The sequence below is a fragment of the Remersonia thermophila genome, chromosome 1 (assembly GCF_042764415.1).
Source record: "Remersonia thermophila strain ATCC 22073 chromosome 1, whole genome shotgun sequence".
Taxonomy (NCBI): Eukaryota; Fungi; Ascomycota; class Sordariomycetes; order Sordariales; family Chaetomiaceae; genus Remersonia; species Remersonia thermophila.
In genome coordinates, this window is record NC_092217.1 from 4310721 (window position 1) to 4337933 (window position 27213).

At 64.4% G+C, this 27213-nt stretch overlaps 5 protein-coding genes across 5 annotated transcripts; 1 reads left to right on the forward strand and 4 right to left on the reverse strand.

Annotated features, from left to right (window-relative positions):
- Nucleotides 1–548: 548 nt before the first annotated feature.
- Nucleotides 549–4272, reverse strand: VTJ83DRAFT_1203 (uncharacterized protein; the record flags this gene model as incomplete). Its single annotated transcript, XM_071007337.1, has 3 exons — nucleotides 549–3283; nucleotides 3364–3631; nucleotides 3721–4272. 3 exons carry the CDS (start codon nucleotides 4270–4272, stop codon nucleotides 549–551), a joined length of 3555 nt encoding a protein of 1184 aa, XP_070870556.1.
- A 1228-nt stretch (nucleotides 4273–5500) lies between these two features.
- VTJ83DRAFT_1204 (uncharacterized protein) lies at nucleotides 5501–6438 on the reverse strand (the record flags this gene model as incomplete). Its single annotated transcript, XM_071007338.1, has 3 exons — nucleotides 5501–6093; nucleotides 6219–6282; nucleotides 6367–6438. The coding sequence occupies 3 exons, from the start codon at nucleotides 6436–6438 to the stop codon at nucleotides 5501–5503; spliced, it is 729 nt and encodes a 242-aa protein (XP_070870557.1).
- Nucleotides 6439–7102: 664 nt separating this feature from the next.
- On the forward strand, nucleotides 7103–9250 carry VTJ83DRAFT_1205 (uncharacterized protein; the record flags this gene model as incomplete). Its single annotated transcript, XM_071007339.1, has 1 exon — nucleotides 7103–9250. One exon carries the CDS (start codon nucleotides 7103–7105, stop codon nucleotides 9248–9250), a length of 2148 nt encoding a protein of 715 aa, XP_070870558.1.
- A 1270-nt stretch (nucleotides 9251–10520) lies between these two features.
- Nucleotides 10521–14228, reverse strand: VTJ83DRAFT_1206 (uncharacterized protein; the record flags this gene model as incomplete). The annotated part of the gene is made up of 2 exons (XM_071007340.1): nucleotides 10521–12849; nucleotides 12937–14228. The coding sequence occupies 2 exons, from the start codon at nucleotides 14226–14228 to the stop codon at nucleotides 10521–10523; spliced, it is 3621 nt and encodes a 1206-aa protein (XP_070870559.1).
- A 5736-nt stretch (nucleotides 14229–19964) lies between these two features.
- Nucleotides 19965–27053, reverse strand: VTJ83DRAFT_1207 (uncharacterized protein; the record flags this gene model as incomplete). The annotated part of the gene is made up of 1 exon (XM_071007341.1): nucleotides 19965–27053. One exon carries the CDS (start codon nucleotides 27051–27053, stop codon nucleotides 19965–19967), a length of 7089 nt encoding a protein of 2362 aa, XP_070870560.1.
- Nucleotides 27054–27213: the final 160 nt, after the last annotated feature.

Consider the following 27213-nt stretch of genomic DNA (forward strand, 5'->3'; position numbering starts at 1 on the left):
CTATAGGACTAGAATTCAAGGGTCGTCTCTACCTAGGCACGTTCCTAGCTGCCAAGGGTTGGTGGTTAGGTCCTTGGGTAACGTTACCTAACAATCTACAACCCCCACCGCTTTGCTCTCACAAACTAGGTCTCCGTCGAAGGTTTGTTGCTGTCCTTCTTGTCTCGCTGTCGGTCTGATATCATCTGGACTCCCATGTTGCATGGTTGGAGGAGACTTGCATTATAGAACCCCACGGCCAGACAGGTTCGTTCGTACTACACCACACCACCGCACCACCTCGTAGCTCAAGCATGGAAGCACGATGTACACACACCCACTGCAAAAAAAAAAAAAAAGAAGAGAAAAAAAAAAAAAAAAAACAACCGTGCCACACCATCCCATGTCATCCTCCCGTTCGTTCGTAACGGCCATCCTCAAATTCATCAAGCTGTACCTCCCCCCTCACCCTTTGGCTGGCTGGCTGGCTGGCTGGTTTTGGTCGCATGGGATCCCTCACGGACGAGGCCAGGTAAGGTAGGTACCTTTGGTCCGTCGAGGCTCCTCGCTCACTCGTCCCCGTTCCCGTTCTCCCCGTCGTGATGATCATCCACCAGCACCTCTCCCCTCCTTCCCTTCCTCCGGCTGCTCTTCCCTTCCTCGCCCTTCTCCCGCTCCCGCTCCCTCTTCTCGCCTCGCTCTCGATCCTTCTCCCTCTCCCGGTCTCGGTCTCGGTCCCGGTCCTTCTCCCTCTCCCTCTCCCTGTCCCGATCGCGGTCGCGGTCGCGGTCGCGGTCCTTGTCCCTCTCCCTAGGCTCCCGACCCCGCTTCGACCCGGCCAGCCCCAGCCCCGCCGCCAGCGTCGCCATGCGCCTCGTCTCGCGGAGCAGCCTCTCGCGATCCCGCGCGGCGCGCTCGGCGGCGTGCGGATCATTGCTGATGTTATTGTTGTTGTTTGCGTTGCTGGTACCGTTGGTCCCGCCGGTCGTCGAGGAGCGTCGGCTCTCCAAGGCGGCGCCGGAAGAGGCGGAGCCCTTGATCTCGAGCGGTCCCAGGGCCGAGTAGGAGCGCCGGATGGAGTGGGACGGGGGCGGCGGTGGGTTGAAGGCGTCTCCTCCTGCCCCTCCTGCGGCCGTGGCCGTGCCCGAGGTGCCGGGGCGGGCGGGGGAGTCGCTTCTCGGGGGGGCATTGTCGTCGTGGCCTCCGTCGTCATGGTCCGCGTCGGGGAGGGCGGAGGATTTGCTGCTGCGGTGCCGGTGGGAGGAGGAGTGATGGCGGTCCTTGTCGCGGTCGCGGCGGTCGCGGTCACGTTCGCGGTCACGGTCACGATCACGGTCACGATCACGGTCACGATCACGATCACGATCACGATCACGATCACGGTCCTTGTCCCTCTCGCGATCGCGATCACGATCCCGATGGCGGTCCTTGCGATCACGGTCCCTGTCACGGTCACGATCACGGTCCCGCTCACGCTCGCGGTCGCGGTCGCGGTCGCGATCGCGGTCACGGTCTCGGTCCCTATCCCTATCTCGATCGCGGTCCCGGTCCCGGTCTTCCCTGTCGCGGTACTTGCGATCCCGCTCCCGCTCCCGATCCCGCTCCCGATCCCGATCCCGATCCCGATCCCGATCACGGTCCTTCTCCTCGTCCTTCTCCCGGTGCGAGGACCGGTGGGGTTTGTGCCGCCGTTCCTCTCTGTCCCGGTCTCGGTCCCGGTCTTTCTCCCTATCGCGATCCCTCTCGCCGTCCCTGTCCTTCTCCCGCTCGCGACGCTCGCGTCGGCTGCTCCGATGAGCCCCCGACCGACCCTCGTCGTCCTTCTCCGCGGCAGGCGACGCCGATCGGGACCGGGATTTCGATCGGGATCGCGACCGCTCCTCCGCCCCGGCCTCGTCCTGCGGCTCTTGCTCCTGCTGCGGCTGTTCCGGCATTTCTTGGCCCTCGGCTTCCCCGGCGTGCGAGTGCTTCCGATGATGCGACGACCGGCGGCGGCGGCGGTGGTGATGGTGGTGGTGGCTGCCGCGGCCGCGCTCCTCCTCCTCCTCCTCTCGGCCCGGAGAGTAGGACCGCGGCCGCTTGCCGCTGCTGCGCCGATGGTCCTTGCTGCCGCGCTCGTAGCTACGGCTGCGGCTGCGGCTGCGGCTGCGGCTGGCAGACCGGTCCCTATCCCTCTCCCTGTCTCGGTCTCTATCTCTGTCCCGCTCCCTGCCGCGGTCACGATCACGATCACGATCACGATCGCGGTCCCGATCTCGATCCCGTTCCCTATACCGGTCACGCTCACGGTCCCGGTCCCGGTCCCGGTCCCGGTCTCGGTCTCGGTCCTTGCTGTAATCACGATGCCTCCCGCTCGAATGCTTCCTCCTGTCGGACGACTCGCGGCCGCGCGAGCTGCTGCGCGACCGCCCGCGATGCTCGCCCGCGCTCCCCGTCGTGCTAAAGGCGGGCGTCACGGCCGGCCTGCCGTTGTCGTCCACCCAGCCTCTAGCCCGCAGGTGCATGTAGCTCGTGTTGGGCAGGCCCTGGAGCATGGCCCGCGGGCCCTTGGGCGCGTTGGGCGGCACGTCCGGGTTGGGAGCGGGGAGCTGGGATGCCGGGGGCATGCTCCCGTCGCGCGGTTCCGATCCCCCCGCTCCCGTTCCCGCTCCCGCTCCCGCGGCTGCGCCTTCGCTTTGCTGTCTGTCTTGAGCGACGCTTCCGGCGCGCATGGCACGGCCAAACTCATCCACGTTGTTCTCGGCCTCTCCATCACCCCCGGCGCCACCACCGCCTGGGAAGTCGCCCTGGCCGTTCTGGTACATGGCTTGTCCGTCGTAGCCCTGCTCGTTCCAGCCGCCGCCGCCGCCGCCGCCGCCGCCGCCGCCGGGTCCTCCGCCGAAACCGCCGCCGTATCCGAACTGCTGGTAGCCTCCGCGGCCGTACCCGTACCCGTAACCACGGCCTCGGCCCCGGCCGCGGAACCCAAACGGACCGCGGCGGTAGTCATGGAACTGGTTGTGGTGGCCATAGTTGCCTTGTGGATTGAATCCTGTCTGGAAGCCAGAGGGGTTAAACGAGCCATAATCACCACCATTTGCCATGCCAGAAGCGCTTGGATGATTGAAATTATCTTGGCCGACATTCCATGATGATGATGATGAGGATGATGCTTGCTGCTGTCCGCTCCAGTTATCGGCTTCGCCTGCTCCGTAGCCTCCCATCGCGCCCATGTTCATGTTCATGCCGTTCATGCCCATGCCTTGAAAACCTCCGTTCATGTACATTTGCATCGACATTGGGTCCATGGCCATGCCAGGCATGCCTGGAAGGGGGGATGCGTTAGCGATGGGTGCGGCCTTGGAGGATCAACAAAAAGAGAGAGGAAAAAAAAAAAGGACGTACCCATCATGGGGAAACCAGGGAAGCCGTTCTGCATGGCCATCATCATGGGCATCTGATCGAACCCGGGGCCGAAGCCCGCGGCAGGGAACGGGCCGCTCATGCCTCCCATGGGGGTCTCTCCCGGCTCTTGGGCGTCTGCTTCGTTCGACCCGGACTCGGCGTCTTGCTCTTGCTCTTCGCCTTCCTTGGCCTCGGCATCGGCGTTGGTCGGAACGGGTTCGGTCGACGCCTCTTTGGCGGTGCCATCTTCTTGGGCGTCTTGAGGGTCCTGTGTTTTTTTGGTATGGCTTGTTAGATTTCTGCGGTCGGCACGAAAGCAAAGTCCAAAACGGCAAGGAAACAGGTAGATGAGCTTACAGCATCGGCTGCGTTCTTCTCGGCGGCGCCGCGGTCCTCTTCGGCGCCGGTCTCATGGCCGTGGCCCTCCCGGGCCTCCGTGGCGGCCTCGGCCTCTCGGGTCCTTCCGGTCACGACGACCTGCTCCTCCTCGGCGTGCTTGGCCGCTTCGGTCGCCTCGGCTGCGCCCGAGGCCTCGGGCGCAGCCGGCACGGCCGCCGGGGTCGGGGTCGGGGTCGGCTCGACGGGGGTGGCGGGGGCGCTGGGCTCCTTGGGGCGGGCGGACTCGCGCTTCTTCTCCTCGGTGCGCAGAAAGACCTTGATGGTGGTGCGCAGGGCCTTGTGGGGCTTGCAGTCGGCGGCGGACAGCGGCGAGTGCTCGCAGACGGGGCACGAGGCGGGGAGGGTGGCCTGGCAGGCCTCGCAGATGGCCTGCTCGCAGCAGGGCAGGCGGAACGCGTTGACGGCGAGCTTGCTGCAGATGGCGCAGCGCAGCTTGGCGGGTATGTCCTCTTGCGGCAGCGAGTGGATGAGCTCGGCCTGCGCCTCGGTGAGGGTCAAGGCAGCCGCCATGGTTGTTCACCGGTGGGGTGGGGGGGGGGGGGAGGGTTTTGCTGCAGCAGCGCCCCGGGAGAAGATGACGAAGCGGCGCTGAGAGTTTGGGTGGGTGGGTGGGTGGGCGGGGGTAAAGCTGGTTTATGACGAGGCGGTCATGGGAGGCGTGCGCACGATGGCGAGCCTGGCTTCGATGGGGCAGTGGGATGACGACGATGACGATTACGACGCGCCGGGGGGGAATGGATTGGGGGGGGGGGGGCGGGGGGGTTCTCTCGTGTGGTTGGGTTCGATATCGCGTCGGAGCCAATGCCTGGCGGAGTTCGGACTCGGGATGGATCCGTGTCGGTAGGGTGATGATGATGATGATGATGACGACTGATGCTGCCTCCAGAAACGGCCGCGCAATGGTGGAGAGGGGAGGGTTGAAAGCGCTTGCTGCCTGTGGAATGGCGGCGCGTTTCTGGGTTGCTTCTGGTAGAGTCGACGACGGACGAACAAATCGACGAACGAACGAACACGAGCGACTGAGCGACCGAGCGAGCGAATGCGAAAATTTGGCGCGGGATTCCCAAAGTCCAAAAGTGGATCCTCCCGTTGGGTGCACCGTGGTGACGACAGTGTGGCATGCGCGAACTGTACCCTATTTCCGCACTGTGTATGCGTGTGTGCTGCGTCTGTTTAGTACACAGTACATACGGTAGCGCAGGACACTGAGACGAACAGGTCGGGGCAAGAGAATCAATAAGACAACAAGACGAAGAATGTACTATGTATGGAAAATAAAACCCATGGCGATGATAAATAACAACAATACTAATAAAAAATCACCCCGTCAACCGATGTCGTCCATGCTTTACAATGCTATCTAGTACACGGACGACTCCCCCCCCCCCCCCCTTGACCCACCAGGGAACTGGCTACGAAAGTCCTACAGCACTCACTACCAAGCGATGCGTTGTGATGTGTTGTGTTGTCTGTTGTTTGGCGGTGTGGTAGATAACGGTTGGTCGGTGACCCCTACGGCCCGCATCTACCACTGTGAGGTCGAGATCCACCAACATGGAGAGAAACGTAAGATTGAAAACTAGGCAATCAAGGCCCAAGGCAAAAAAAAAAGAAAGAAAAAAAATACAAGATTACTCCGGATAACGAGCCCAGCATGACCGACCCCGGTACACCCATGTAAGCCAAACCAGCCCGCAACATGACGAACCTCATTCCCCCCTCCTCCCCTCCGCCCGCCTCAGCAAGCGCAGTTGTCCCGGCTGGCCCCGTCATCCTGCCTGCCGAGGTCGATCCCCGGTTGCTCGTGGCGCGCGCCGTGCGCCGCCCCGGGCCCGCGGTTCGTCTTGAGCGACGTCTCGGGGATGGCGTTGGCGATGGCCGTGAACACCTCGGTGACGTTGTAGCCCGTCTTGGCGCTGGTCTCGAAAAAGAGCAGGCCCTCCTCGTCGGCGTACTCCTTGGCCTCCTCGGTCGTGATCTTGCGGGCGTCGCCGGCCGCGTCCTCGCCGGCCGCTGCCGCCGCGTCGTCGTCGTCACAAGCTCCCGCGCCGGCGGCGCCCCCGCCCGCGGCGCCGTCGTTGGTGAGGTCGAGCTTGTTGCCGACCAGGGCGATGACGATGCCCGGCGACGCCTGCCGCTGCAGCTCGGCCACCCAGTGCTTCGCCTTGATGAGGGACGTGGGCTTGGTGAGGTCGTACACGACGAGCGCGGCCTGGGCGTTGCGGTAGTACATGGGCGCGAGCGAGGCGAACCGCTCCTGGCCGGCGGTATCCCAAATCTCAAACTTGATGGTGCGCGTCGGGAGGTTGCATTTCTGGGTGAGGAAGGCGGCTGTTTGTTGGGTGGAGGGGCCGGGGGCGGTCAGCATGCGTCCGCAAAGCAGTCCCGAACAAAACGTCTGGCATGGCATGGCATCGCATGGCATGGCATGACATGGCATGCTGTGGCCAACATACCTCCTATTGTGGGCTCTTTGTTTTCCTGAAAGTCGTTGCTGACAAAACGGAGAACGAGAGAGGACTATGCATCCGGCGACCGTCAGCCAACAGCCACGCGCAGGGCGCCAAACCGTTTTGTCGTCGAAGCGGGCGCAAGGCAACCGACCTTTCCGACGGCAGCTTCGCCGAGCAGCACCAGCTTGACGCTGCTGCTGGGTTTCGGGGCAGAGTCGGCCATGATGAGCGGTTTCTCGGTTTCTCGGTTTCTCTGGGCGGGTGGGAATCGCAGGGGCGCGAGGCGGGAAGCAGAGGGTTGGCGGGAGGGTGAGCGTTGGGGAAAGATGCGATGAGGTGGTGGTGGTGGATAGCTTAAGTTCTGGACGACGTTCGAGTGACGTGATAGGCAGATAACCAAGCAGAGGGACGCTGGACGACTGGACTGGGCTGGGCTGGACGGCTCGCTCGCTCTGGCTGGCTCCCTGTGCATGCGACAAACCGCCGGAGCCCCGGGGGGGGAGCCAACCAACTCCAGTCCGGGTCTTGGCTTATGTAAGGTAAGGTACGTTACTGTGTACATAGGTACGTACCCGATGGGACTTGGAGCGCAGGTGGATCCGTAACCATTCAGGTCCAGTCCGGGAGGGACGCTTGGAGAGGCTGCACAGACCAACACCCGTCGCCATCCGTCAAGTGGGCCCCGGCCCCACTAAAAAGTTCGAACGGTCCATGGAGCTGGGAAACTGAGAAACTGAACTTCCTTCTCTCTCTCCCACTCTGTTGCTGTGTAGGTTTTTTATTTTTTTTTTTCGACGAGAACTGGGTGTTGCTCACGACAACCGTCCGCAATCCCCCTCCCTTCGTCATCGCCTTCATTGAGCTTCCGTGGCTCGGCGGCCTTGGAAATGGCGTTCGTCAAGGCGAAATCCGCCAAGGGTGCGCCCCAGGGCGACCAGGCGCCCCCCAAGAAGAAGTTGTTGTTTGACGATTCCGAATCCGAATCCGACAGCGGCAGCGGCAGCGGCAGCAGCAGCGACGACGACCAGGAGGATGGTGGCGCGACCCTCGGCAACGAGCCCCAGCTCAAGATCAACGAGGAGTACGCCCGCCGCTTCGAGCACAACAAGAAGCGCGAGGAGCTGCACCGCCTCCAGGAAAAGTACAAGAACGCCAACCAAGACGACCTGGAATCCGAGTCGTCGTCCGAGTCCGAGACCGAGGATGACGACGCCGTGCTCATCACCGAGGATCTGGACGCCGAGATCTCGGCCACCCTCCAGGCCATCCGGAACAGAGACCCCCGCATCTACGACAAGAACGCCGTCTTCTACAAGCCCTTCGACCCCGACGCCGTGCCGACCCGCAAGGAGGAGAAGCCCATGACCCTGCGCGACTACCATCGCGAGCGCTACATGCGTGGAGACGTGGGCGCCGATGACGACGATGCCGCCGCCGCCGCCGCCGCCCCCAGGACCTACGCGCAGGAACAGGAGGACATCAAGAAGTCCATCATTTCCGAGATCAACGCCGCCGCCGCCGCTGCCGCCGACGACGACGACGAGGATTGGAGCGACGACGACGCCTTCATCAAGCCCGCCAAGCGCGAGGAGGCCAAGCTCGACGAGAACGGCGTCCACCCGTCGCGCGCCGCCAACATCACGCTCACCGAGGAGGACGTGGCCAACGCCGACAAGAACCCGGAGGAGTTCCTGGCCAAGTTCATGGCCAGCAAGGCGTGGGCGCCTGCCGAAGGCCCCGCCTCCAAGTGGCAAGCATTCGAGTCTGACGAGGGCGAAGATGACGCCCACGACCTCGCTGACGAGTTCGAGCATGCCTACAACATGCGCTTCGAAGACCCCAACAAGAGCAACGAGTTCCTAAAGACGTACTCGCGTACCCTGGCCGCCGCCCGCTCCGTGCGCAAGGAGGAGCTGTCCGGCCGCAAGAAGCAGAGAGCCCTCGAGAAGGAGCGCAAGGAGGCCGAGAAGAAGGAGCGCGAGCAGGAACGCGCCCGCCTGCGTCGCCTCAAGATCGAGGAGGCGTCCGAGAAGCTGGCCAAGATCAAGCAGGCCGCCGGCCTCCGCGGCACGCGGCTCAAGGACGACGAGTGGCTCAAGCTGCTCGACGAGGCCTGGGACAACGACAAGTGGGAGGAGGAGATGCGGAAGCGGTTCGGCGACGACTACTACGCCGAGCCCGACGACATGTCGCTGGACGGCGACGAGGACGAAAGCGACGAGGGGGGAGAGGACGGCAAGAAGAAGAAGAAAAAGAAGAAGATCAAGAAGCCCAAGTGGGACGACGACATCGACATCAAGGACATCGTCCCCGACTTTGAAGAAAAGCCCGCCATCACGCTCTCCGACGACAACAACGACGGCGACAACGACAACGACGCAGCATCGTCCTCGGGCTCGGACGACGACGAGGGCGAGCCGCCCGCCAAGAAGCGCAAGACGGCCAAGGACCTCAAGAAGGAGCGCATCGCCGCCAAGCGGCAAGCGCGCGCCGATCTGGCCAAGATCGAGGCCCTCGTCGACACCAAGCTGGAGCTCGAGAACCCGCGCGCCCTGCAAAAGTACGGCAAGTCGGCCGACGGCAAGCTCGGCGGCTTCCGCTACCGCGAGACGTCGCCCAACTCGTTCGGCCTCACGGCCCGCGACATCCTGCTGGCCCCCTCGGACGCGGCCCTCAACGAGTTCGCCGGCCTCAAGAAGCTCGCCACCTTCCGCGACGAGGAGAAGAAGCGCCGCGACAAGAAGCGCCTCGGCAAGAAGGCCCGCCTGCGCAAGTGGCGCCGCGAGGTGTTTGGCCGCGAGTTTGAGCAGACGGGGCCGACCTTTGGGTTCGAGAAGCTGATCGGCGCCGAAGAGGGCCAGGACAAGGGCCACCACGACAAGGGATCGTCCAAGAAGCACCACAAGGATGACGACAAGCCCAGGCGGCCGGCCGAGGGCGAGAGCGGGATCGTCGAGGGGGAGAGGAAGAAGAAGAGGAAGAGGTCCAAGGGGAAGAACAAGGGTAAAAAGGAAGGGGAGGAGGTCCAGGCGTAGGCTGGGGCGAAACTCAATCCATGATTCCAATACGTACATACACGGTAGTTCAGGCGGGGGGGTTAAAGTGTATATGCATCTCTAGATATTGCGCAACGGGCACCCATCCAAGGCCTTGCCTGTTTTTTTTTTTTTTTTTTTTTTTTTTCTTTTTCTTTTCTTTTTACTTTTGATGCACGAGTATGGATGGCTTTTTTTTTTTGTCTCCATGTACCTAGATGCCTTACTCCATTGTCTTCTACGCCTATTTCTTCAGGCAGCCTTAATTGAGCTCAACCCATGGCTCAGGGGCCGCGTAAACATGTATACATACATCTCAGTTCCTCCAGGATGATCGCGATAGCCTAAGACGTGGTGGTACCTAGGAACCTAGGGTCGAGAAGGATACTACCTTACGCTTAGGTAGGAGGCAGAGGCAGGTAAGTAGTGGATATCAGAGGTTGAGGTATTCGCACTTGTCTACACGCAAAAAGGTATCGCAACACAGCACAACGCAAACACTCCCAAAACACACACACACATACACACACACAGACGTACATACATGCATACATACATACATACATGCATACATACACACCCCGTGATCGTAGCCGCCCAACGAACTACAAACGGCAGCATCGTTGTAGTAAAAGAAGAAAAGAAAATGACGCCGCACCAATGGGGAAAAAGGGGTTCAAAACAGAGGTTAGCCTCTCCGGTCCGTTCCGTCCCGTCCGTCCATCCCATCCCATCCAACCCAACCGAGGTATCCAAAGCCCAAACCTTTGCAGAGGGAAAAGAAAATGATACAAAGAAAAAGAGCATCAACCATCCCCGAGGCTGGTTTCGCGCTGCAGGCGTGTCTGTACAGGGATTGTAATTTGATGTGCGTGCTTATGAAGGGGTGTGTATGTCGTATGTGGTTTTGTTGGTCGGTTCTGTCTGAAAGCCGCGCCGTGGCGTCCTCTTGGTGTGTCAAGGCGCGCCTGTCGTTTCATCGGCCGGTGGTTCGGTCGGTCGGTCAGTCAGTCAATCGATCCGTCGACCGCTTGGGAAGAAGGCCAGCAGCAGCAGCAGGCATCTTTGTGCTCGGTGGCATGTTGATGTGGGTGGCAAGTGACGGGGGGAGGACGCCAATCGGCCTCCTCCGTCTCCTCGTCATTTCTCCAAGGCGGTCGTGATCGATCTCCCTTTTTCTTCCGTCCAGAGCCTTCCCAATCACCAGCCCGGCCCAGCCTAGCCAGACATCGCCCTCTCCTATATGACCGCCCTTCCTTACACCCAAGGACTAATGATGCAACCCCCCGGCTCCGCCCCCGGACCCCCCAAACATCCCCCCGAACCCATCTAACCCCATCCCCCCGACCGCATCCGGCCCCAGCTCCGGCGGCTCCATGTTAAACGGCATGAACCACGCCGAGCTCGCCTCCCCGCCGCCAAACGCCGCGTGCAACGCCGCATCCGCCGGGTGCTGCCCGTGCGCGTGCGCCGCGGCCGCTGCCGGGTGCGCAGGCAGCGCGGTGTGGTGCCCCGCGGCCGCGGCGGCCGCTGCGTGGTGAGCGTGCGCCTGGACCTGGGCCTGGGCCTGCCTCGCGGCGGCCAGGGCGACGGCGTTGGCGTCGGCCGCCCAACCGGCGCCGAGGCCCCCGCTGCCGAGCGACGGGCTCGAGTGGTGGTGCTCGACGGCGTGGCTGCTGTGCGTTCCGTACGCGCCGAACACGAGCTGGCGGTCGAGCCGGGACAGGCCGTGCGGGGCGGTGGACGTGGCGAGCGGGAGGGCGAAGGGGTCGGGAGGGAAGAAGGCCGACTGCGGGGTGGGGTGGCCCGAGTGGTGGTGGTGGGAATGGGAAAAGGCGACGGGGGAGACGGGGGAGAGGGCGGACGCGTGGTAGGCGGCGGCGGCGGGGCTGGAGATGGCGAGGGGGTTGCTGAAGGAGCTTGGCGGGCCGGTGCCGGTGGGCGTGGCACCGGCGGCGCCGTTGGCGGTCGAGGTGGAGAAGGAGCGCTGGTGAAGGCGGGCGGCGGCGTGGAGCTGGTCGGCGGCGGCGAAGTTGGTTTGGAGCGGCTCGAGGGCTGGTTCTCCGCCGCCGCCGCCGCCGCTGCCGCGGGAGGCGATGCTTGGCTTGCGGACGATGGATTTGCGCTTGGCGTGGGCGGGGTTCGGCTGGCCGGGACGCGGGACGCCGCCGTTGACGCCGGCGCCGGCGTTGTCGGCGCCGGCGCCCTGCGGGTTGATGGTGGTGAAGAACTCCTCGACGGTGTGCAGCTCGGGCTTTTGCTCGAGCACGGCGTCCTCGCCTTTCTCGGGCTTCTTCTTGTAGGTGGCCGGGTCGAGAAAGTCAGACTGCGACACGCCGTGCGGGTAGCGGTCGAACCAGTCGCCGTACTGGAAGATGGGCGAGGCGGCGCTGTCGCTGGCGTTGCCTTGGCGGGCGGCGTCGGCGCAGGTGCGGTACTGCTCGCGGAGGTTCTCGGACATCCAGTGGAACATGCCCCAGTAGCGCTTCATCCTGGACAGGAAGCGGACGTTGGTGGCCAGGTTGCGCTTGGACGTGGCCTCCATGGCGGGGTTGCCCGAAAAGATGCCGAAGATGTGGACGGTGCTCGACAGGAAGGCGCAGTAGCCCGTGAAGGGCGCCGTGATGAAGTGCGACTCGGCGTCCTTGAGCAGCTCCGAGATGCGGTTGGCGGCGGCGAAGGCCTTGGCGCCGGCCTTGGTGACGAACGACTTGGGCACGTCCTGCAGCGAGTGGCCGCTGGGCGACGAGACGGCGAACCGGTTCATGAAGAGGATGTTTTGCTGGATCGAGATGTGCAGAAACAGGAACTGGTTCCCCATGCCGTCCGTCTCGTGGGCCTTGAGGTTCTCGGGCGAGTAGACGAGCGGCTCGGGGAGGTCCGTCAAAAAGTCCTCCGTCTGCTTGAGGAGCCTGGCGTACTCGGAGTCGGGGCTCCACATGGGATGGGGATCCAGCTCCTTGCCTCCCTGGTTCAGGTAGCTGATGATGCGCCCCCACAAGGCGATGGCCTTGATCATCCAGGCGGCGACGCCCATGTTCTCCCGGGCCAGGCTGGGCTGGTCCTCGGGGACGGGCTCGAGCACCTGGCCGTTGAGCGTTTCGGTGGGGCCCGGCAGGTCGAACTGAAAGTTCTTCTCCCTGATGGGCAGCGGAATCTTGAGCGTCTCCTCGCGGATGAAGGTGGGGCGGTCGGTGCCGGACGAGTTGAAGCGGTCCATGAGGAAGCAGGCCCACATGGTCCGCCTCCGGATCTCGCGGTCGACGAAGCTGAGCTGCGTCTTGTCGGGGGTTCGCTGGGGGTCGTGCTCCAGGTCCTTGTGGAGCTGCAGGGCAAACGCCATGCGGATGGCCTGCCCGCCGAGCGCCCAGCTCCGGCCGCCGTGGCACGTCCCGAACTCGTGCAGGCCGAGGATCAGCAGGCATGTGAGGATGGTGATGTTGGGCCACTCGTAGCGCTTCGTGATGATGTCGCGGGCCGCCGCGGCCCATTCTTCGCCGCGGAGAAAGTTGGGGTGCGTGTTGAGCTTGGGATGGTTCGAGAAGCGCGCCGCTATGGCGCAGACCGAGAGGATCAGGACGGGAGGTAGCGTTCCGGCTCTTGCGTTGGGCACATGGTCAGCATGTCTCTGGAGAACAAGCACGCGGCGCGTGAGAAAAACGAGAGAGGCAGGTTCGGGAACGCACTTGAGCTTCCTCATGAAGCTGGGCTTGTGGAGGAGATGGTACGCCTGGCCGTAGATGTTCTCGAAGAACACCTCGGCGAGGTGCTCCTGAATGTCCTTGGAAGGGAGGGCATCCCCGCCCTCCAGCAGCAGCTTGCTCTCCTCGGCCTCCTGGATAAGTATCGTGGACGGCTTGTTGGGTCCGTCCAGCTTGGACCGCGAGGGTGCGCGTGCCCAATGGTCCAGATCCGCGCCGAAGGCCTCGTCGGCCCCGCGCTTCTTGGTCGCCGCCGCCGCCGCCGCTGCCGCTGCCGCTGCTGCTGCTGATGATGATGATGCTGCCGCCGCCGCCGCCGCCGCCGCCCCCGCGGCGGTCCCTGCTGGCTTGTTGCCGCTTCCCGGAAGGGTGCCCGGGATGGCCGGCTTCACGACGGCGCGGGTGACGCTCGACGAGATGGCGTCCTGCTCGGTCTTGGGCACGATCTTGATGATGCGCTCCTCCATGCGTTTCAGGCGCTTATCCAGCATGGCCATGTAGTCCGTCCTCGGGGCGGCCTTGCGGGCCGTGACCTTGTAGACGCATGGGATTCGGGAGCGGAGGCAGTGCTTGCAGGCGGGCTTCTCTCCGGAGCAGCGGATCTTCTTGCGGCGGCACGCGATGCAGGCCAGCGGCAGGCGCTTGCGCTCCTTGCCCGCCTTGGTCTTGAGCTCGCTCCATGCGGGCGCGCCGCCGTCGGCCTTGTCGCCCTTTTTCGCTCCGAGGTCGGTGCCGTCGGCCGGGCCGGCCGTGGCAAGCCCGAACTCGTCCGACATGGGCTCTTCGAGAAGGTGGGCGCCGTTGGCGTTGCTCGTCGGCGTGCCGTTGTCGGAACCGTCGGCGGGGGAGGGCTGCTGGCCGTTGGCGGCCGTGCCGTAGGCCGATGTCTGGACCGTGATGGACGCGACCGATTCCTGTCGATCCTGCATGGGCGAGATGGCTGCCGCCTGGGGGGTGCCGAAGACGTCCGGGCCGCGATCTTCATAGCCGTGCGGCAGGCCGTTCATGGGCGAGTCGCCCAATGGGTTGGGGTAGGGGAATTGGAAGTCCCCAAAGTGCACGGCAGCGTCTGCCATGTCGTTGTTGTTGTGGTGGTGGTGAGCGGTGGTTGCGGTGGTGGCTCCGGCGGCGGTGATGCTGTCCAAAGCGGCATTGGAGCCCTCCAGCTTGAGGCCGGGCTGGGCTAGGCGAGAGTCGGGGTTGCCGGATGTTGGAGAGAAAGCGAGGTCGACGGACGGGAAGTTCTGGGGGTTGGCCTGGGCGCGGGTAGGCGACATGGCGGGTGGCCGCCAGGGGGGGGGGGGCGGAGAGGTCAAGGTAACAGCGAGCTTCGGCGCCGTGGACGAGAAACAAGAAAGAGATCAAATGATGTACACCAAAAACCCCACACAGGCAACCAAACCCAAGCCTACGGCTCGTCTCCACTCGATCCGGAGTTGTCTCGAAACCGCAGCTTCAGGGCGTTACATGGAGATATCCCATGGTACCTTTGGCTGAGGTGTTTGCCAATGACGTCGGGGCGGGAAGCGAAGGACAGAACGGCAACGTCAGGGGGGGGAGGGATAGAGGGTTGGTCAACTACGGCCGTTCGGGGCAGAGAGAGGTGAGGATTTGGCAACCAAGGATTGCTGTGTTGAATGTCCAGTCTTGAACCCCCCAGAAGAAAAGAAAGGCTAGAACTTGAGATGGCCGTCTCCAAAGTTTGAGGGTGTGTCTTGAGAAGGGGGGGGGAGGGACCAAAGAGAAATCGGAGAGCGGAGGCAAGACTGGGGTCGGAATGCTACAGTACTGTGTACAGTGCCCCAAAACCCTTCACAGACCAGAGGTGATGTGGATCATTGGCGGACGGCCCTGGCGACTAGCGTCGAAGACAACATGGTTCCCGCGAGGAGGACTGTGGGGTAGCATCCACCGTTTGTCTCCGTTGCGCTGGCGGATCGGAGGAGTGAGGTGTGGCGCCTGGGTTAGCGTCGTGTGGATGACGATTCCTTTTGAGGCGGATGGTCATCACCAAGATTGTCCGTCAAACCAGTTCATCCCGAGCGCGTGTCGTGACGTGCCTGAATGGGTGAGCGAGGGTGCCTCCCATGCGGGGAGAGGGGGGGGGGGGGGGGGGGGGGGCGGGAGGGACTCTTGTGAGAGACTCGAGTCAATGGAAGCAGGGGTGTGAAGGCGAGAGAAACGAGCGGAGCTAAACTTCCCTGGCGCTCCCGCAAGACAACGGTGGCATGCATGCAATATGCACGAGGGGAAGAACAGGAAGAGGGCAATTTAGAGCGTTAGATTGACAGCATGGATGAGGCCGACATTGCATTTGAACTGACTGGAACGTACCTCATAGACCACCTCATCCTCATCCTCATCCTCATTCTAGCCTTCGCCCTCACTCTCACACTCGCACACTCACCCTCCTCTTCCATAGCTGGGATGCGCTCACCAACCAAGCCGGTCAGAGGGTGTGTGTGTGTGTGTGTGTGTGTGTGTACGCAGTAGTTACAAGTATGCGCCCGTTCAACCGTTCCTAGGTGGCCTCGACGAATCCTACTATACGCTCAGCGTGCTGCGGGGGCCCGGAGCGCCACGTTCAGCGCTGCAGCCGGACTGGGGCCGTCAGAAAGACCCCATATGGCATGCATGCAACCCGCATGCGTCCGGCATGGCAAAAGGTCGGGGAAGGCTTCTGCACAGCAGTTGGGCAGGCAGCTGAGGCGAAGCCGCAGCAGCGTCATGTGCAGCCAAACGGTAAGGTTTTGGGGGGGCAGGTTGCCGTCCGTCCAAGCCAAGGCTTCTCAAGCCTGCGCCGCGCACGGGCGCCAGGCGCCATTGCGGAGGCTGGTGATCCGGAAAGCAGAACCCTTGTCAGCGTGGCGGACGGGGTGGCTTGCGCGAGGCGGGCCCGTGCCGGGTTGGCCATTGGGGGGGGGGGGGGGGGGCACCATTGGCAGGGCCATGGGCCGCCACCTCGTGAAGAACGGATTTCCGAGCTTTCGCCGATGGATAAAAACTCGCCCGGAGGCTAGCTGCAGCGGCGAAGGAGGGTGAGGGCAGGTCTTGCACTTTACTTGGCCTTGGTGTGCCGTGCTGCGTACAGCCAAGAGGCGTATGGACGAAGTCCTCCATAAGCCCCGGCGCTGCATCTGTCACACGCGTGCACACACAGGCAGGCGCCCGCGGCCTGGACAACACACCAACAAGCTCAAGACTTGGCTGTTGCACCGCGACGTTGCATCGGCCAAGGCGATGGGGGAGTTGGCTTGACAATCCAAGAGCGCGAAGCCCTGTTGGTCGAGAAAAAAAACGAGCAGGGGAATTGGGGGGAGCGTCAAGGATTCGAGTCCGAGTGCCGAGCCAACCACCCTTGGCCAGCTTAGTGCGTCAAGACTGTGCACTGTGGGAGCGTGTACGCAGTAGTTATTCACCAGTCCGGATTGGCTGCGAGTTTCGATGTGATACGGAGCATTGTCATGATGGTTCGTACCTTGGTACTGTGTAATCCACGGTTGATTTTGATGGGAGAGGGTGAGAGAGTGAGAGGTGTTTTTTTTCTTGTTGTTGTTGTTGAGTGTGGGAATCTAATTTCTTTTGATTGAGAGAGAGAAGGCGAAAGAAAATGAAGAAGAATTTTGAGGAAAAGGGTTCTGCGGTTTCTGTCTTGTCTTGCCTGCCTGCCTGCCTGCCATCCTCCCTTCCTTCCCTCCTCGCTCACTTGCTCCCTCTCACTCCATTTCTTCCATTGATTCTTCCAGAACTCCCCTCACCCCAGACCCTAACCCTCAACTCTAACTACTGTGGTAGAGTCGAGCCGTGTCGGTCGAGTCGGATGCTTTCCGTTTCCAACAAAGGCAAGAAGACGATTTGAAAAAAAAAATAATAATAATAAAAAAAAAGGATCCAACACAACACAACTCATCGCTCACCGACCGGCCATGATCACCACCGGCGCTACCACCGGCGGCACCATACTTGTTCCAGGAGCCTGGGCGCTCAGGAATCCAAGCATGCAGGGATTGCTCCGACGACAAGGGCTCTTTTTTTTTTTCTCTTCATGCGCAGCGCAAGGCCAGCAAGGCGTCGAGGCTGGTTGTCATTTATTCAGGGTTCTTACGTACTTGATACGCCAGCTGTGGTCAACGACGCTGCAGCGGATGCATTCGACGCTGGTTTGCGCCCAGGTAAAAAGGCTGGGCACATGGGCGGAACGCATCTTGCTCCGTGCCGTCTTACACCACGCTGGCCAGTACCCCAGAATCTCTCTGCTCTGCCAATGAGCGAGGATGTGAAACCGGCTCGCCTCCCACTGGCCACCTCACGGAGGCACCGTCCGGTGCTACCCTCGTCGGGCCCCGCTACAACCTCGAATCCTGGGTCGCCGTCGAGCTAGGACGGGCCGCCGTGGGCTCGATCGAGGACTGCCTTGAGCGTTGCACCATTGTTGCACCATGGTGTTGCGTATCAGACCTTCCAGAGGAGCATCCCGACCTCATCTGCATACATACTATACTTGTATCTAGATCCCTCGGGAGATGGCTCCTATCGCGACGGACAGACAGCCTGTCTGTCTCCTGTCTCGATATCTCATGGCCCCCGGGCGTCCTTTTTTTTTTTTTTTTTCTTTTCTTTTGGAGTTTGTTTCGTCCGCCGTGCACGTCAACAGCTCGCAGCCCACCTCGCCGACCACCAGACATCACCAACAAACAAAAAAGCGGCCGGGGCTCGCACCCAGCCTTCGCAACCAACGCGCCCGCGTTTCGGATGTTCCGAGGCTGGGTGGGTAAGGTGGTGTATACCATGTACTATAGCGTAGTACAAGGTACACCATCGCCAAACCCCCGGACGGCCTCGTCATGGCCGTCAAGTGCCGCCGCCTGCCCTTCCCCATTGAGCATCGACGGGGGGGTGACCGACCTGCTCCTTTCGGCTGTCCCCGTTGCCATGTACAGTTTAACACCCACGCTAACCCGCCGAACCCGCGAATCCACAAACTCGAAGGAGACCTACCGCCTTGCTCCGCCTTAGCTCCGAAACGGGGGACGACGTTTGTCGGCGGGCTAATGTCCAAACGCAAACAGGCTGATGGACGACGCTCCTCCCCATGGCATCCGATGCATCGTCCAGGGAAGAGGGGAGCGCGCCGCAGGTCCTCGTCGTGAATTGCCACCTCCGGCCTCGACCAGTCACGGCCGCCAAACATACATGGCCCGACCACGCTGGCCAAGACCGAAACCGCCAAATGAAGGGGAGGGGAGAGAGGGCACGCGGCCTGGAGGGTGGGTAGGTGTTTTCTCTTTCTCTCCCCTCCATCTTCTCTCCTCCTCCGTCTTCGTTTCTCGTCTCGCCTTGTTTGGTAGCCAATAGGGTAATACGGGTCCGCAGCGTTGCAACCGTCGCTCGGCTCAAGCGTGCCGACATGGCAGATTTGTTCGCTAGCACGCTGCGGATGCGACGGTCGACGGTCGACGGTTGATGGTCGACGTTCCGTTGTTTTGTTGTTTGGACCTGCCGGCGGTCTTCACGCTTTGATGCATCGCCAGCGTTGGAATCTCCCCATCGCCTCCAGCATGGGTCGTTGAGTCGCCCGATGGGAGACCCCGGATGGATTTCCACACCGCAGCCCCTTCCGGGTTCCGTTCTCGCCGATGGGGGACTGCAGAATCGACTCCGGAACCAGGACACGCGCAGCCCTGTCAAGTGATGTCAAGCGAGGAATCCTGCGTGATTTCTCGTCGCCGATGGCTTGTTTGTGCTACACCAAAATGCAGCTACTACTACAGCTCCCCGACCTACAGGTCGAAAGCGCCCTGCTCCCCTGTCCGAGCCATAGGATAAAGAATGGAAGCCGAGCCAGCGATGAATCGTGTGAGCTTCTCATAGGACGTGCCGCTGTTGCTTGACGGGGTACGCTAGGAAGCAGAAGCTGCCGGCAAAGGACTTGGCTCGGCTGCTTGAGTCCTTTCGATCCAGAAATAAATAGCTTGTTGCGGTAGTCCAAGGTACGCCGTAGCCGAAACCGATTGAACAGAGGGCCCAACCAAAGTATAAGAGGGAATGCATTCTCTTGGAACCCCGAGCGTTTCCCGGGTCCCAGGACAGTGTCTCTTTGACCTACGCCATCCAGGGTTGATACAGAGAGACGCTACGAGGATGCTGCTCGACCAACAGTCCGTCGAAAAAAGAGGAGGAGCTTCCGCCTGTCCACCCAAGCATGGGCTATCGCAACGGTCCTGTCTTGGAGGCAACGCTTCGCGATTCCCAGGAGAGAGAGGGCCCCATGGGAGCTGGGATGCCAAGGGGGGGAGAGCGGCATGCTCAACGCCAGCTCCGTTTCGCCGGCGATACTCATCTCCCTGGCCTCGGCGGGCAACATGTTCCGGTGAAGGGGTGACGGCGAGCAGGTTCCCATCCACGTCGACCGAAGCTGGCATCGACGGGGTTGCTTTACATCACACCTCGCTCATGCATCTCCGAGCTGGCTCGTGCTATGTAGCGGCCGGCACGGAAACAACCATTCAACTCCAAGGCTCTACCGGTCGACCGCTTGGTTGGCATGGGCGCTTCCTTGTATCCATGTATACAAACATACAACAGGCTCTATCATCATGCTGCGCTCGCTCCTCTTTCTTGCTTTTGTCACTGCCCAGGCACCCTGGAACCCTTGATTCGAAACGACAGAAACAACAGCAACAACCACCAAGCCCAGAGTCCATACAGTTTCAAGTGGCTTCTCGTGACGCAATGCACATAGAGAGTCATGTCTATGAACGAACCAACCAACCAGCCAGCCAACCAAGCAAGCAAGCCCCCTTCTCTCTCATGCTCACCAACTCCGGAGCCATGAAGAACCCAATCCCAATAGAAAGCCCAACCCCAAACTCCTCTCCTTGCAATGCTCAGCGAAGAAGCTGCTGCTGCTGCTGCTGCTGCCGCCGCTGCTGCTACAAATCCCACCGGTCCCGATATACCTGACGGCAAAACACCCTTCTCCTCCTCCTCCTCCTCCTCCTCCTCCTCCTCCCTCACTTCTCCACAAACACAGGAACGCCATACACCACCGCCGCCGCCCCCGTGACAAACCGAAACTTGCACCGCTCCTTGGCCCTCGCCACCGCCTCCACCAAGCTCGCCGAGCCGTACTCGGTCCCATCTCCTGCCTTCCTCTCCGACTTCTTCCCCTTTCCTTTTGTCTTTCCATCCCGTTCAGATCCGGATCCAGATCCAGACGATGACGACGACGACGACGACGACGAGGAAAACGTGGCCCTCGGAACGAGCCCCCACTCCTCCAGCACGCCGCCGGCAAACCTGTCCACCTCGCGGTCCGTCACGTCCCACAGCGTGCCCACGACGGCCGGCGCGCCGGCCATCATGTAATTCCACACGGGCCCGGCCGGCTCAAACTCGCCGCGGGCGTCGAGGGCGGCGCTGGAGCAGCCCATGAGAAGCACGGTGGCGCGGCAGCGGCTGCTGCTGCTGCTGCTGGGCCCAGCTTGCCCTTGTCGGTCCGCGGTCGTGCTGGCAGCAGCAGCAGAAAGAGAAGAAGCCGCGCCGGAAGGCTCCCCCGCGGCCAAGCAGCGCACCGTCCGGCCGCGTATGTACTGCGCTCCGGACCCGTGGCCAAAGTACAGCAGCACGTCGGACGACTCGAGCGCCGCGGCGAACTCGGGCTCGGACGGGGCGCGGTTGACGATGCCGCGCCACGAGGCCCCCGCGAGGCTGGCCGCCAGCGGGCCGCCAAACGTCTGCTGCGTCGAGACGAGGTCGCCCGAGGGGTTCAGGATGTACGTGCCTTGGACGGCGGAGCGGGGGATGTGGTGGCCGTTGCGCGGCCTGGGAGCCGACGAGGCGGCCGAGCCCGAGCCCGAGCCCGAGCCCGAGCCCGAGCCCCGGCGGCGGTCGATCAGCAGCTGGCGAAGGCACGCGAGCGAGGGCACGCGCGAGACGGCCAGGCCTTGCATGCAGGGGAGAGATTCCCAAGGGAAGGCGTGCAGGGCCTTGTCGAGGACGAGGATCGTGTGCGCCGAGGTGTTGTTGTCGTTCTGATGCTCCTCCTCTTCCTCTTGTTCCTCCTCGTCGGCGCTCTCGGCCTCGGCGTTCGCGGCGGCATGGTACGCCGTCAACGCGTCCAGCGTCTCGATCACCATCGAGTCAAAGTCGATCTCGTCGTAGGCGTTCCGCTCGCCGCAGAACTGCAGGATGTCCACGACAAAGTAGAGCAGGTCCGTCAGCTCGTCGTCCAGATCGCACCCCGGGCGCGACGGATCTCCCAGGCCCACGAAAAGCTCCAGCACGTTCGGATCCAGCGTCGCCTTGGCCGTCCCAGGCTCGCCGGCCTGCGCCTGGCGACCCTTGGCCGCCGCCGCCGCCTTCTTGCCCCTCATCAGCCCCTGCCGGCTCCTCGAGGGCAGATGCTTGTCCAGGATGGCCAGGAAATCCTTCTGGAACCTCGCCAGCAGCTTGGGCCGCCGCTTGTGCTGGGAAAACACGCCCCGGAACCCGCCGAGCCAGACGCTCTCGATGTTCTCGCACAGCGCCTTGAGCCTCTCGTCGAGGGCCTCGCGCTCGGCCCACCAGGCGGCCTTGTTGCCGCGCACCGTCATGTCGCGCGAGTCGTGGCACGTGCGGTTGATGTCCTTGACGATGGCCGCCAGCTCGGCGCGTCCGCGGCGGAAATCGAACTGGCCGTCCTCGCCGTCCTCGTCGCCGTCGCATCCCTCCCCGTCCCGCGACGCCGCCCGCTCCAGCGGCAGCCGCAGCACGAACGGGCTCCGGCCGGCTTGCAGGCGCGTCACGCACAAGTCGTGCTGGCCCTCGCTCAGCGACAGCGACACGACGGTCCAGTTGCGCGGCAGGACCGTGTCGATGTAGTCGCGCTGCATCCGGTGCAGGTCGAGGGCGAAGCCCAGGCTGGAGCGGCGCGACGCGGCGGCCGCCGCCGCGGCAACGGCCGACAGCGCGGGAGGCAGCGGGGAGCTGCTGCTCCCGGCGTCCTTGGAGAGCTTCTTTTCGTACAGCAGCGCCTTCCGCTCCCTCCGCCAGGTCAGGTTGCGCGCCAGCTCGACGGCGTAGGCGGTGTGGGCCGAGTAGTTGGTGGCGGCGGCGGCGGCGGCGGCGGCGGCCGTCGATCGAGCGCGGGCGGCGGGCGAGGTCGTCGTGGCCGTCAGGAACAGCCCGACGTTTTGCAGCATGCCCGAGATGCGGTGCACCAAGCTCGCGTCCCCGCTCAGCGCCGCCACCGAGTGCGCCTCGAGCAGGTACTCGTGCGCCTCGCGCAGGCTGTCGACGTAGAGCGCTTCCGTGCCCGTGCTCCGCTGGCCCGCGCCCGCCGCCCGGGGCTTCGCAGGCGACGACGGGGCGGCGGCCGCGGGCTCGCCTTTCCCGCCGGCGGCGCCCAGCAGGGCCGGGAACGAGATGGTCGAGTCCTGGATGACGGAGAAGACGGGGTCGCGGGCCATCTGGTCCATGCTCATGCCCAGGAGGCACGAGGCCATGGCGACCTTGGCGGGCAGCAGCAAGCCGGAGGAGGGCTTGGGCACGCCCGACGCTTCGGCGAGGGCGGCCTGGGCGGCGGCCCATTCCTTCTTGCGCAGCAGCGACGCGGCGCGCTGGACGAGGATGGCGGCGCGGAGCCTGGCCACCTGGGCATCCTCGGGGCCGGCGACGGCGGTGGGAGATGGTGCGGGCGCGGTGGCTGCCGCCGCCGCCGCCGCCGCCGCCGCTGCCGCTGCCGCCTTGGCTGCGGCGGATCCCTTGGCAGCAGCTCGTCTCGCCGGCGCCTTTGCCGAAGCAGCCGTCTTGCGTCCAGCAGCCGTCGCCCTGGTCGTTTTGCCTCTGGTGCTGCCGGCCTTGCGCCTCTTGGCCCCGACCACGGCCGCCGCCGCTGCCTCGTTCTGCGCATCCTCCTCCTCTTCTTCCTTTTCCTCCTCCTTCGCCCCTCCTCCAACACCACCAACCCAGGATTTCCCCGCCATCTCCTTCACCATCCCGTCCGCCCTCTCCAGCAACCTCTCCGCCTCCTCCACGTCGCCCTGCGCGAGATACACCTCGCCGATGCGGCAGGCGATGCCCGCGGCGGCGCACGACTCCTTGTCTTGGGGCAGCAGGGCCGCCGCGTCGCGAAGCATCTCGAGGGCGCGGCCGGCGTCGGCGGCGCGCCACGAGACGGACGCGATCCAGGCGGCGCACTCGGCGCGGTACAGCTCCGAGCCGACCGTCTGGGCCATCTTGAGCGCCTGCTCGGCGTAGTACATGGTCTCCTGGAACATGCCCATGTGGGCGTAGAGAGAGGACAGGCGGAGGACGTAGCGGTAGAGGTGGCGGAAGAGGCGCCAGAACTCGGGGCCGGCGTGGACGGCGCCGCTGTCGGCGTCGACGGTCGAGGCGTCCATCGTGCTGTGGTTGTGGCTGCCGCTGCCGCTGCCGCTGCCGCCGGCGTGGTCAGGCGGCGGGGGGTGGTTCTCGGCGGCGGCGCCCAGCAGGCCCCGCGACCTCGCCTCCAGCTTGGCCCAGTCGTGAAACAGCGTCCTCACGCTGTCCCGCGAGCAGACCAGCGCGTGGTGCGAGTCCCCGCGCTCCAGGGCGACCAGCGAGTGGAGATAGGCCGCGTGCGCCACGAGCCGGCGCCTCCCGGCCCTCCCCTGCTTGGTCGCGGGCCACCCGCCCGCGGCGTCCGCGCCGCCCGCGAGCGCGAGCGCGCTCTGCGCCTGCGCGAGGTGGTGCTCGGCCTGGCGGAAGCTTCCCAGGCAGGCCAGATGCTCCGCGAACGCCAGGTGGCAGTGGGCCACGACCTCGGGCCGCATCTTGGCGCCCTCGCCGGCGACGGCGCCGCCGTCGAGCTGGAGGGCGCGGACCAGCAGCTCCTCGGCCTTCTCCGACCGCCCCAGCGCCGTGTACTGCAAGGCCAGCTCGGCGCCGATCTGCGCCCTGTCCTCGGCCGCGGCGGGCCCGGGCCCTTGCTCCGCGAGGCGGGCGAGGTCCGCCATCAGCTCCAGCACGGCGGCGAGCGGCGCGTCGCGGCCCTTCATGCGCAGGAAGTCGGCCGCCGACTCGAGATGCTCCATCAGGCCGGGGACGTCGTCGACGACCCGCTCCAGCGCCGCCCGGTCGCGGCAAGCCTTGACGATAGCCTGCCACGCGGCGACGGACCGCTCGAGCGCCGCGCCGTCGCGGTACGCGTCCGCCGCGGCGACAAGCGACTCGCACAGCGCCTTCAGGTGCGGCACGTAGCCCGCGAGCCCTCCATCCTCCCCCATCCTCCCTCCAGCGGCAGCCTCGCCAACCCTGGCCGCCGCCTCCTCGGCCACCTCGGCGATCCTCGCCGCCTTGCCCTTCTCCCCGAGCGCGGCGCACAGCAGGGCCAGCGCCACCCGCAACCTCCTCACCGGATACCTGTCGAGCGCGTACAAGCGAAGGAGCGTATCCACCACCGGATCCTCCAACCCCACCACTTTCGCACTACAACTGCTGCTGCTGCTGCTGCTGCTGCTGCTGCTACTAGCAGTAGTAGCAGTCCTGCTACTCCCTTCCCCTCGCAGCATGACAAACCTCACGCGGTGCTCCAGCACCGCCGCCCTCTCGGGCTCCTCCAGATCCACCGTCCAGTCCACCCAGACGTGCTCGAGCTTGGCGGCCGCGACGAGCGCCCGCGCCAGCGCCTCGGCCTTGTCGCCCCTCGCCCAGGCCGCGGCAGGCGACGCGGCGGCCAGGTCCTTGGCCACCTCCCGCAGCACGCCGTCCTCGATGAGGCTGGACCGGATGGCCTGCAGCGCCGAGAGCGCCTCGTCGGCGCGGCCGAGGGCGCGCGAAAGCTCGGCGAGGCGCTCGAGCTTGAGGGTGAGCTGGGCCTTGTCCTTCTCGCGGGCGGGGCGGTGCTTGACGCACTCGACGGAGCGCCGCAGGGCGCGCAGCGGGGCCGGGTCTTTGGGGTCGGTCGCCTTCTGGCGGAGGTGGTTGTACTGCAGGTAGTAAAAATGGGACATCTTGACGTGGTAGCTCGCCGACGCGTCGCCCGTCGCCGAGGCGGAGCCCCCGCCGCCGCCGCCGCCGACGCCCGTGTACTCGAGCAGCGTGGCGCAGTCGGCCAGGATGGCGTCCATAGCCTCCCATCCCAAACGCGACTGCTCCAGGCGGGTCTTGATGGTGACAAGGGCCGAGTCGAGGACGTGCGGGAGGTACTGGAGCAGGAGCTGGCGGCGCTGCTCGTAGCGGAGGTAGTCCTTGGTGGCGCTGCTGCTTCCGTGGGTCTTGGCGGAGGGGGGCTTGCCGAGCCAGCGGAGGCAGAAGCGGGGGCACTGAAGCACAAAGGTTTCGAGGAGGTCGCGCGTGGCGGACGACGGGCGGAACGACGCGTCGTCGCCGGCTCCGGCTCCGGCTCCGGCTCCGGCTCCGGCTCGGGCTCGGGCGGCGGCGAGGAGGACGTGCATGGCGGCCTTGCGGACGGCGCAGACGTTGACGAGGAGCTCGTCCAGCTCGGCCGTGTCGCCGCGCAGGGGGCCCTGGATGCCCGCGGTGACCTCGTCGAGGAGGTGGTCCGAGGCGAGGTGCTTGGCGGGCTGCCGGAGCTGGAGCGAGAGCAGCTGGGCCGAGAGCGACAGCCTCTTGGCGACGGACTCGGCGCCGGGGTCGGCGGCGTCGCGCTGCTTGGTCGCCCACGCGACGGCCTCGGCCGTCTGCTGGGCGTCGCGGGCCAAGGCCGACAGCGTTTGGCAGAGGCCGGCGAAGGGCAGCTTGGCGCCCTTGGCGGGGCGGAAGCCGTGGCTCTGCAGCTGCTGGAGGATGCGGGCGACCACCTGCGAGCAGAGGGCGTAGCTGGAGCGGGGGCTCTCCGAGGTGCGCCGGACGTAGGCGGTGACGCAGCGCGACAGGGGCGCCACGACGTCCTTGTCGGCGTCCCCCTGGTGCTTGGCCAGGGCCCACCAGTGCAGGCGAGCCTCGAGGGCCAGGGCCTGCAGCTCGAGGGCGGACGCGGGGGAGATGCTGAGGCGGGACTCCTGGGCGGCGGCGTCGTCCTTGCTGGACACGCTCGGGGCGAGGGCGAACAGGCACTGGGCCAGCGTCTCCATCTGGCGGGCCACCTTGGCGACGTCGGCCTTGTCTTCCTTGGCGGCGGCGAGGAGCAGGTTCGCGGGCGAGGCGGCGTGGTCGTGATGGAGGAAGGGCAGGGCGGCCTCGACGGCGGTGGGCTTCTTGGTCATGGCCAAGACGCGCAGCGTTTGGATCTGCGTCGTGACGACCAGCAGCAGCCGCTGGCCCGAAGCCTTGACGGAGCCGCCAAAGTCGAGGAGCTCGGCAAAGACCTGGGAAGCCGTCTTGGCTTCGGCGCCGGCCGCCGCCGCCTTGCTCGCCTTTTTGGCGTCGGAGCCGGGGAGCGTCTCGAGCCTCCGCTTGAGCACGCGCAGCTCCCGGAGGGCCTGCTCCTGAAGGTTCAGGGTGATGAGGCGGCCGACCAGAGCCGACATGCCCGACTCGAGCTGCAGGTCGGGCAGCGACACCTTGCCCGAAGCGGGCAGCTGGCGAAGGGCGGTGAGGGCGATGCGTGCGCATTCGACCGTGGCCAGGAGGCCCGTGGACGGGGAGGAGGATTTGGACGGCGAGCGACAAGACGGTTGTGGTGGTTGTTGTTGTTGTTGTTGTTGTTGTTGTTGTTGTCTCGGAGAGGCGGGCGTCGTGGCCTGGCGGTTCAGAACGCGGGGCTGCAGCGGCGACATGGGTGCCGAGCTGGATCGACGGAGGGCGTTTTTGGCCGCCGTCTTGACGAGGTCGTCAGGCCGCGGCGCGGGCTTCGCCGCCTCCCCGAGGGCCTTGAGGGTGGCGTTGACGACATGGGTTGCGAGGGCGGCCTTTTCCCGCACCGAGAGCCCCGGGGGTTCCGTCGCGGGGGACGCTGGTTTCGCACGTTTGGAGGGGGCTTTGGCGGCGGTGTCGGTTCGTGATCGGGAGCTCGTCGTTTTTGCGGCGGCACGCGTGGTGGTCTCGTCGGCGGGGGAGGATGGCTCGTCGCGAGGCAGGAGAAGGTTCTTGAGGACGACGACGGTTGTAGGGGTACATGTCGCCACCGACGCGACGGCTGTCCGCACGGCGTCGGCGGACGATGCCGGCGAAGCGTCCATGAGGTAGGGTTGTCGTTGTGGGTGTGTTTATTTATTTACTTTGGGGGGGAGGGGGGGGGGTTTCACTTTGTCTTCATCTCATGGCCGCATCGATGTCAACGTGTGTAACCAAAGACAGGAATTACCGACGAAAGTAAAAAAAATCGAGGAGTTTGGAAGG